Genomic DNA, 11121 nt, shown 5'->3' on the forward strand with positions numbered 1-11121 from the left:
TGGAATAACATTTTATATTATTTAAAATACACACCTAGATTATTATTTTATTTCGATCACAATAGAATAAACGATTGATTAGATTTATAATATGTATATTTATACAATATTATTGCGTTTGGATACATCGCTATTATCCCACATCTCTATTATTTACTCGTAAGCATATTATAACGTAGGTACATATAATTGTACAGTCGATTCGAAAAGCACAATAGATTGGAAGCCCAAATATTTTTTTTAATTCGTATTTGGATATACAGATATCCCCGACATAATTCTAACAAAAGTAAATAGTATATTTACTAAAATAAAATAATTTGAAATTGTGTTCGATAATTATTAAAATGCATTATTATATTGTATTAATTAAACAAAAATTGTTTCGGTAACATATTACGAGTAGTAGGTTACTTTTTTTAATTTATCATACGTCAATGTCAAACCGTAGCTGATTTGTAGGTATTCATTTTTTTTTTCATTATTACATTCCAAAAGTCCATTCCATTAGACAAGCACAGTATATAAATAAAACTAAAACATATTCGAAACGCCAGAAATAATGTAATGGCAAATTAAACCGTAATGTATGTATTTTTAATAACGTCTGCGCCTTGAGAAAACCAAAGAAAAGAAAAAGTGTAAATCTTTAAGAACTTATCCGTTTCCTAGTCACAGTTGAGTAATGAACAAGACTATCTGTATACTCAAATACATTTTCTTTTAAGATCACCGCCCATACACTTAAATATTACACGACTAATCTAACGACAAACATGTTTAATAACATTATCTAAATATAATCAACAACAATTTATCATATCATTTATGGAAGACATTGTGATTAGTTATTACACATTGATATAATCTAGTTACATATATTTGAAAAGTAAGCACGCATATTTTTTCTGTAATTAGGACTTGAAACCGATTTTAAATTGACAGGACTAGTATTGAATTTGACCGTCAATACCTTGCGTAAAATGTAAATAAATAATCAACACACTTTTCATAATGTAAATTCAATATAATAATACAATATAAACAATATTAATTGTTCTATAATAATGAAAAATATAATTTAAATTAGCTCTATATAATATAAAATATCTTACTAAACGAATAAAATGAAGAAAATTAATAGTAAAACTTAAAAGTTATGATTTAAATCTATCATCAAATAAGTGCGTATAAATTATTATCGTATTTAAGTAACGTTTTTCATGTAGGTACTACTACATCCTACATTAGTATATAATTTTTTTTTTTGTAAATATTATCCAAATATAATATTGATTAATTAAATTATCATAAATAAAAGTGGAAGACTTCGTTGTTAAAAAATATACAATTCATGAGCATTAAATTTATAATTGGAAGACATTTGTTTATTTTTTTAAAACTACAATTTTAATACTTAATTTTCAAAACGCCATCTTTTTATATTAATCACAGGCATAGGCATTCTTGTATTTGGAAGATTATATGTGATTTATTTTAATAGGTAAGAATTTATTTAATTTTGAAACTGTATTCCTTTTTTGCATTGTTCAAAGTTATTTCGTCTATATGCAAATGTACAGTTTTCATTTAATTCTTTTTTAATCTATTTATTGCATCATTGGTTGAACGAGATTACGGCCCACTTAGTGTTAAGTGGTTATCGTAGCCCGTAGACATCAAAAACGTAAAGTCCGCCATCCAACTTGAGATATGCGCTCTAAGTCTCAGTTTTACAGTACAATGGCTATCTTCAAACAGAAACGCATTACTGCTTCACAGTAGAAATAGTCAGGGTGGTGGTACCTACCCGAGCAGACTCTCAAGACTCCTACTACTAGTTGAAGTGTAAAGTAGTTATAGAAGCATGATAGACATCAATGTGGACTCCTTCATCCGTCCGGAGATACGAGGTCGCATGATTGCTTCGGGGCAGAAATAGGCAGGACGGTGGCACTTACCCTTACATGCTTCCTATTACGGGCCCTACGAGTAGAAGGGACGACTTATCAATTTTTGGATAAAAACGGAAAAATCTCTGAATAGTTTTTTTTTTTACTTTTAAGCTTAACGAAATTCCCATAAGAATAACGTTAGGTACGTAATTTGGACAGAGTCTCATAGGGCTCTTTATTAGTATTGATAACGCTTTTTAAATAATGATTTTCCAATCTCGAAACGAAGTCATGCCAAAGTTGTCAACTACATTACCTAAACAAAGAAAAATATATTTTTCTTTTGGAGTCGTTTAAAAAAAATATTTAAAAAACTCCGCTAACTATATTACAACATTTAATGCCGCGAAAACTGCGATACCGATATGAATAAATCTATAAATAGTATAACAACTTATTGTCATTCGTGAAGATTGCTTCTTAAAAAGGTAATCCTATTTTGAAAGCCCTAACGAGGGCCGAACCGGCATCGTACATTCCGATGATACCAAACAGGAATCCTAGGCCTATAATGAAATAATCGTAGGCAATTGTCTTACTTTCTAATTGATTTCCCTTCAGTTTCAAATGAAAATAAGCCGGCCAAATGAAACTCAACATAGTGCCCGTGAAACTACCGATAAATCCCATTAAAATAGTAAAATGCGGAATGAATATCGCCATCAAAATTGTGAACATTATCACACCGAGTCTCCAAGCGAGACCCCATACCTTCAATTCCCCATCCAAAGCGTAAATTACGGGGAACAGAGTTTTCGGTTTGCCCCTAAAAAGAGCGCGTTCCAATAGATCGCACGCAGCGTAATAAGGTAGAGGATAGCTAAGCACTGCTTTGATTACAAGGAAAAAATTTACAAGACCTTTGAACCCTGAAGAACGAAGGTTGTTCGTAATAACCTGTTGAGTGTCGTTTTGGAAGGTCAAGAAGCAGACGTATCCAAAAACAGACTTAAAAGCCGCAGCTGCGATATGAGACCATTTGAGCATCCACTCAAATCTAGATCGATCCTCCATATTCCCTTCCAGAGTGGGCAAGAATATTTGAGATGTGTACGAGAAGACGATCACGCCTAGACTGATTGGGAAATTTTCAAAGTCCAAGTTCCATTTGACTTTCGACCATCCCCAATCGCCGATATAGAGAATGCAGTAGCCTAGTACAATCGCGTTTATGATCAAGTGACTCATGGTGCACCAGAACGATAGCATACTGACGCTCTTCAAAGACTTCAGGAAGCCAAGTGGCAGCAGGAATATTCCGGTTAGCATCATCCACGAACGAGTGTCTATGGAGCCATCGGGGAATGTACCAATCATTAAGTCCCCACAAACGACAACGTAAAGAATACAAGTCATGAGTAGTTCGATGATCTGGGCCAAGTTTACGATTCTGGCGCCATATTTCCTGCCGAAACATTCTTTGGCGATACCGACGTATGAGTCACGGACGCGGACCCGTTGCCCAGAGACGGGATCGTCTTCATAGAGGCACTCCACTAGGATCCTACCAGTGTAGCAGCAGATATGAGCGATGCCGATCATAGCGGCAATTGCCCAGTAGCCTCCTTGAAGAACTGCGAATGGGAGGGACACCACGAACATTCCCTGTAAAACGATCAAGATTATTTTAAATAATATAAAGTCGGAATCGTAAAAAGCGTTTTGCGAATAGACACAGGTTCAATTACCTGAATAGCGTTAGTAACGTTCCATGCAGCTTGAAACTCGTTGATTTTAGCTCCTGGCTTTCCACCGCATTCTTCGAAACCACCTTCTTCAGACGACGCATAGAAATCAACACTTTGCATGCTCTGGGTTCTGGAATTTTGTTAATAATCTAAAATAATGTTTTTAAGGAACTCTTTTCTATTACAAACTGTATTGTATAAATTCATATTATGGGAAATTATTTAAATATTGTATCCAGTAACAGAATACCTTGGAGCAATTCCATCCTGTTGCGGATAAGTGTTTTGGTAGCTGGTGAATGAATCTTCTGCTTGTAGTTCACCACTGAGGAATGGATTATTCGGATTTGTCGACTGGTAGCTTGGAGATGTAGTTTCGTTCATGGTGGACAGTTCACAGCTCTCACCCATATTGTCTAACATGAAAATTAATTAGCAGTTAAAATTAATTAACGTAAAAATAAATTAAAACAAAAAAAAATTGAAATGCAAACAGAAGAAGAAAAAATCAGTAGCGTATTACCAGATATTCCATATGCTTGGTAGAATTATATTATTATACAAAGTATTATCCTTATTCGTCCTTATTTCAAATAGTTTTGAATTTGAATCAATTCAAGACCGATAACCAGTGTTTGCAAATTCGAAATACAACCAAATTTATATTAAATAAACGCACTGTACATTGATGTGCATTATCCAAAGCATGTGTAGGAACGGGCAGTTGCACATACCCCAAGAACTATAGTAACACCTACAATCTTGTATGTTATGCATCACTCTTCCAAGAGGAGCTAAACCAATGTATGAGATTATGAAGAAATTACAGCTATCTACATTGTAGGGATAGTTCTCAAAGTACTGATGACTTATAAGGGCGAAGCCGTGTTGATGCCGGATTGCATTCGTACTATAAATCAGTTTAGCGTCAATTCGAGTCAGAATCAAGGAAGTTTTTGATGCAATGGAAGTTTTTGGTGCGTCAAAACCAAAAAATTGAATGATACCTTATCTCGTGCTAAAGTTTTGAAGTTTAGTCATTACAGACAAGTTGAACAAGCTTTGTAAGGATCAGCTCAGGTAAACTACTTAAGGCGCTGGATACTGGACGTTTTAGTTCTGGTGAGTATATTTCCAAGCTGAACTTAGCTGAAGACCTTACTTGCATAAGTCGTAAGGAAAAGGAACAAAACCATTGTCTGTGAATGTATTTGTCTATCAAGGTTCAAAATAAACGTCCTGGGTAATAACAACACGATTGATATGTATCGTATTCTTCAAAGCTTTAGCAAATTCATTCTAGTCGTGTTCGAGGAAGTGGAATAAAATATCTGACACAAAAGACTAAAAGACCCTCAAAAGTCGAGGCGTCGAGCGGTTCGTTCAGTCAGTGTTTAAAAAACAAGACAATATGCGTTCAGCGAATTACATTTTAGACGCTTTATATTAGCTTCACTTGTATGTAGGTTTGTATGTTTGTAACTGACTCCTTTAGACGCGATTTTGACCCATTTTAAACGGCCAGATTTCATTCAAACTTTGTAGATTTATCGAGGACCGATGACAATACACTAATTTGATAAGATTTTTCCATTATTCAATTTGCAAAATAAGCTTTTTGCCAATTTATATAATTTTTATCTATAGTCGATAAGGCAGCAATTGATGTTAAAGTACTTCGTAGTTTTAAAAATACGCTTTTATAGAAAATTTAACTAAAAAATGAAAAATAAATAATAGTTAAAAAAACTAAAAAGCACGCTTTATATAAAATTCAACTAAAAAATAGAAAATAAATTTAAATTGAAAATAGTGTAAAATATATTTTATTTAAAAAAAACCGTGGGGTGCTTTTTAATATATTATTGAAATAACAATTCTTCTACTCTTATCTGTCAGAAAAATATATAGAACTAATAACACCATGCACCCCATGCTTTTTTTACAATAAAATACATTTTACACTCAATTTCAATTTCAATTTATTAAATTTTATTTTCTATTTTTTAGTTGAATTTTATATAGCGTGTTTTTTAGTTTTTTAAACTATTATTTATTTTGGTTTAGATTAATGGATTATTAAAGTACTCACCTAAGTTGGCGAATCTGACGTTCTGCTGGGGACGGGGTGGCGGTCCTGGTTTATCAGGCATCTGCTGCCTGACGGTCTGCAGAGCTACGTCTAGGGCATTTTTGATGGGAGGTATCTTAAAGCGGCCCAGATTAAACATTTTTGATAATTGATTTTTTTATTCTTCAGGGCCGCACACTAAACTTCAACTTTTAATTACGTAATTACTAATTATTTGTCTTCAAACTAAATTGTTTGAAGTTATCCTTTATTCTTCATGTAAATCGTTAATAATTTAACTATAATATTATTATATAATGTTGATTTGTTTTGAATTGACTATAAATATTCTTTCACGGCAAAATTACAACTACACACTAATACCACTATTTTGGAAGACTTCTTTACACTAAGCGATTTTATTTTTACATTATTCTTAAAATTCGTATTTCGCTTTCAGAGCAGCCATTATAAATGACGAAATTCAGATTTATTTCTCCGACATCATTAGACGTAGAATTATCGTTTAATTTTGGAAAAAAACACTATTATTATAAAATATATTTGGTTAATAGTTTATTTTAAGCTATTTCGGGGTGAATTTCGTGATGTTTTAACATTTTTTCGTTTTATTCTTTTGTACAATGGCTGCTCTGAGTTTCTGAATCGCCAGGGGTGTGATGGGTCACGGCGCGGAGATGATGCGCAGTACAAACATTGATCGGTGTGCTCAGTGCGAGTTTTTTAACGTTCTCGATAGCGTAAAAGTTAACTCATATTTGTATGGAATGGGATCGTTTGCCTACGATTGCCGCTAGGGCGCTGTTCCAACTGCATACAAAATTCGGTTAACTTTCACGCTATGGAGAACGTTAAAAAACTCTCACTACACTGGACACGGCCCCGAATTACGCAAGTTACATTCATCTCGTAAAATCGACTATTTACCACGTGCTGTTTTCATAACGAACATAATACTTGTGCTAAATAGGTCGTAACTGACTTTTTGTTATTAATATTGGAATTAACTTCCCTGACGGTAACCGCTCGCCACCGACCATTCGTCTATAGTTGCATCGCAATAAAAAAATAAAATGAAATTATATAATTTATGATTGTAAAATAATTTTAATCCATTGCTGTTCATTTACTTACAAATTTACTTACATATTTTTAACTTTGTGGCAGGACCACTTGTGAGTCCGCGCGGGTAGGTACCACCGCCCTGCCTATTTTCAGCCGTGCAGCAGTAATGTGTTTCGGTTTGAAGGGTGGGGCAGCCGTTGTAACTATACTGAGACTTTAGAACTTGTATCTCAAGGTGGGTGGCGCGTCTACGTTGTAGATGTCTATGGGCTCCAGTAACCACTTAACACCAGGTGGGCTGTGAGCTCGTCCACCCATCTAAGCAATAAAAATAAAAATCCTGGCTTCCCAAAAGGCACGCTTGACTTTAAATAAATTTAGTTAGCATTTTTTTAATTGTCGATAAAACTAAATGAATTTCGATAACGAGCCTACGGTAGTACTATGCCGGTGATCGAAACGCTGGGTAGCGGTCGATATGATTGTTACTTTAAAAAAAATCATTTTAGTTCTTGCATTGTATATTCAATTGTGTTTTGTGGTAAGTATTAAGGAAGTATTATTTGTAGGCAGCGGCTTCACTCTGCTTCCGGCATTGCTGAAGTCCTTGGGCGACGGTAACCATTCACCATCACGTTGGCCGTATGCTCGTCTGCCTACAAGGGCCATAAAAATAATAATAATAAAAACTGATGATGGTGATGGTTTACTGAAATATTGAGATCGAGATATAAATAAATAGTTATGGAAACACATTTGTCCCTCCTGCTTTTTTTCCTTCCTATGCTGATAGCCTTGAGAGGCTATTTCAGCTCCTCTTTGACGTGTAGGTGAGCTGACGGGGCTCAAACCGGGTGTGTAGCTAGCACTGGCCCCTGTATTATCTGTTGTGTAGGAACAACGCTCCAAAAATAGGACTGTGATACAGCATACGGGCCTCTTATTCGTGAAATGTAATTCGGCACACTGTTTCTGAGCCAAATTTCATGTCACCCTGAGACATGAGTTATAATTTTCAGTTTTTACAGTAAAACAGCTGCTCCGCCCTACAAATCGAAACTGCTTTATTACAGAAATATACAGGGTGGTGGTATTTACCAGTTCACGTTCACAAGACGCCCTGTCACTAGTAAAAACCAGTAATATCTACTTCTTGCCATATATACTGAGACAAAGGAAAAAAAAATGTCTATTGCAAATAACATTTATTACTTTAGGAGTGTGTTAGTTTAATACATAAATATAAAACAATTTAAAGTATAAAAAGCTTATTCGAAGTGGTCTCCATTGGCTGCAATACAGTCCTTAAAACGTTGAGGCCAGTTATCCATAGAAGCACGCACTTTTTCCATGGGAAAAATTTTCACTGCCAATCGTACGGATTGTTTTAGGGACTCCAAATTATCATGGCGCTTAGAGCAAGCCGTACTCTCTAAAACTGACCATAAATAATAATCCAGCGGATTAAGATCGGGACTAGACGACGGCCAGTCTTCAGCTCTGATGAAGAGCGAAACGTTTGTTTCCAACCAAGACTGCGTAGACCGAGCTTTATGACCTGGCGCCGAGTCTTGCTGGAAGGACCATTCTTGATTATTGAACATGATCTTGTTAAGGGGCTTCACTACCTTCTCAAGAATGGTATCTTGATACACTTGTGCCGATGTTTTGTAGTGCCCACGTTGCACTCTGTTGACTAATTGGGAAGCTTCCTTAGAGCTTTGAGCATAAATACGGTCATTTTGTTTGTTAAAATGTTGCTCAATGTTGTTTGAAAAAAGTTCCAATCTCTTGACAGCTCCTTATTACAACTATCAGCGTCTTTTTAAACAAAGCCATTATTACAGAAATGTTACGTCATAAGCAACCACCCTTGTTGCCAAGAGCCGAGCGAGAATCTCACCCTAGCGATGGTGATAGATGCCTACGAGATATACGGCCACGATCCAACCGACAAACTCGACCATTTGGCCCATTACCAAATCGAAATGATGAAGATTAAGAGAGCTCCCGATCAGGTAGATTGTGTACTGAATTAATTAAAATATTTAGCCTGCGATTTTAGCTGCGAAAGCGTTAGCAAACATGCTAAGGTATCGAAGCCCGTGGATATTCTCTTCGTGGATATTGCTCTTAGCGATAAGACCGCCAATTGTACTTTTTTGTATTTAATGTATCGCACTGTTTATTTGTTTTTTGGTGTACAATAAAGAATACTCTCTCTCTCTCTCTCTCTCTCTCTCTCTCTCTCTCTCTCTCTTTTTCTCTATCCCGAGGCGGTTACTACCACTAACCTTGAGATGAGGTTGAAGCCTCAATTGTACTATTATAATGTTCTATTCTTCTTTAAGTCCAAACGTATGTGGTAGATTTTTTAATCAAAAAGGTACAATAGCAAACTCACTCGTAAACGAAGATATTGAGATAATTATAAATATGTTAAGTAAAACTTTGTACATCAATTGTTATGAAATGATAATAATATTGAAACGTCTAAGTATTTAAGATTATGAAAATATATTTTTGAAGTCTTTTTGAAATTTTTTATGAAAAATATCAATGTCTTCACCGTTTAATGTTTGTATTGAATTAACTGATTATTATGTGCAGAGTGTTGGAAATTATTTACCTAACTCATTCTCAACAAAAACTATTTAGGTTTAAGTTGATTGCCATCATTAATTATTTACTAACATTGCAATTCGATTCTTATAAGTGTTACAAAAATAATAATCAAAATGTTTTTTTTAATGGCAGTTTATCATCAATGAACACATCCACATCGCAACGGATCATTTAGCAAGATTCATTCATTTGCATATCAAAGAATTAAAGGTTAGTGCCATTTTAATCTTCATATCAAATTGAATTAACTATTTATATGATTTTCGCGTGGACTATATAGAACGTGAAACCACGATTCATCATGGTAGTTTTCCAGTTACAGCACAAGAGCGCATTATGCGGCATAATGCTCAACGTTGAATGTTCTAACTACCCCACTTCGATAAAGCGGCACGACACGAGAATCCTCTCGTCGTGGCCGCCAGTAACTACATTCCCGATCCTGCGGACAGAATGGAAAGCAGTCAACGTCGCCCAAAACACGTCATCTCGGATCCTCCCGATCCACTAACGGTGCTTTTAGGTACTTCAAGCACCGGTCACCGTTCTCGTCGAACCCGTCGCCTGCGACGAAGGGCTCGACGAGTAAATTAACTCTCAGACACAGCCCACTGAGTTTCTCGCCGGATCTTCTCAGTGGGTCGCGTTTCCGATCCGGTGGTAGATTCTGCGAAGCACGACTCTTGCTAGGGTTCGTGTTAGCATCGTCGTCAGGTTTGAGCCCCGTGAGCTCACCTACTAGTTAAGGTTCCGCTGGAATTGCCTCTCTAGGCTACCAGCTTAGGTAGGAAAAACAAAAAAACCAACTACAGAAACGCTTTGCACAATCGAGCACTCTCAAAAGTACTGCTCTCGCGTACCGACTCACTGACAGAAAATTGACAAGTGTTTTTTCTTTAAGTTGGGCATTGATCGAAATTTTGTTTATATTATCGTTAGTAATATTATTTAATGTTGAAAAAAATTGTAAGGCTTTCGTTTCGTCGTAGTTTCTTAGAAATAATCAATATTAATTAAAACTGTGCTAACTTAGCGCACTCTGCTGATGCATTTGAAAACTAATTCACGTTCCAATTAAGCTTCAGCATAATTCGGCATTGTGCGTCACTGAGTCGCATTATGCTCTGTAATTGGAAAACTACCCATGTTTTCGTTTTTGGAACGATGGCCAATAAAATATTTACAATATCCATCGTTTCTTAAATATACTTAGCAGTTTTGTTTTCCGTAAAACTAATACAATATTTACAATCATAGATTTTACTGGATAAATCCTTTCATTAGCGCCATTTTTAATACGCTTTTATTAGCTTCAGACGCATGTTGCACCAAAAAAGGCTTTCCAGAAGAGAACAAAAAAGTAAAATGTAATGTGTAAAAAATGTAATTAATTAATCAATTTTTTTTTGTTTTGGTCAGGATGAATTCGCCTTAGGGGAATGCAGAGATGAACCTTAGTAGGTGTAGTGTTATAGTGATATGACTTAAACATATGTATATATATATATACATAACATATATAATATTTATAAAACATATATAAATTTATAGATACAAATAGTCTTACTTAAATAAATACATATACATAAATATATACATATAAAATGTATATATATATCAATTAGATGACTCTGTTAACTCTCCGAGAAAAAGTTCTCGTATGTAATTCAATTGTTTTTTATTCAGGTCTTACTGA

The 11121-nt window shown here is 35.0% G+C and overlaps 1 protein-coding gene across 1 annotated transcript; it reads right to left on the reverse strand.

The window, feature by feature from the left end:
- On the reverse strand, nucleotides 1-6689 carry LOC101740763 (vesicular inhibitory amino acid transporter). Its single transcript, XM_038018194.2, has 4 exons — nucleotides 5736-6689; nucleotides 3894-4059; nucleotides 3644-3773; nucleotides 1-3560 (listed from the first exon to the last, which is right to left on the reverse strand). Exons 1-4 carry the CDS (start codon nucleotides 5872-5874, stop codon nucleotides 2376-2378), a joined length of 1620 nt encoding a protein of 539 aa, XP_037874122.1. The 5' UTR covers nucleotides 5875-6689; the 3' UTR covers nucleotides 1-2375.
- Between the last annotated feature and the right edge of the window lie 4432 nt (nucleotides 6690-11121).

The sequence above is a fragment of the Bombyx mori genome, chromosome 20 (assembly GCF_030269925.1).
Source record: "Bombyx mori chromosome 20, ASM3026992v2".
Taxonomy (NCBI): domain Eukaryota; kingdom Metazoa; phylum Arthropoda; class Insecta; order Lepidoptera; family Bombycidae; genus Bombyx; species Bombyx mori.

Excerpts from the sequence above, each read along its gene's own strand:
- LOC101740763 (XM_038018194.2), bottom strand. The coding sequence starts at position 5,874 with ATGTTTAATCTGGGCCGCTTTAAGATACCTCCCATCAAAAATGCCCTA. Across the intron at positions 4,060-5,735 it reads CGTCAGATTCGCCAACTTAG|ACAATATGGGTGAGAGCTGT; the intron begins GTGAGTACTTTA and ends TTTTCATGTTAG. Across the intron at positions 3,774-3,893 it reads CAGGATGGAATTGCTCCAAG|AACCCAGAGCATGCAAAGTG; the intron begins GTATTCTGTTAC and ends ACAAAATTCCAG.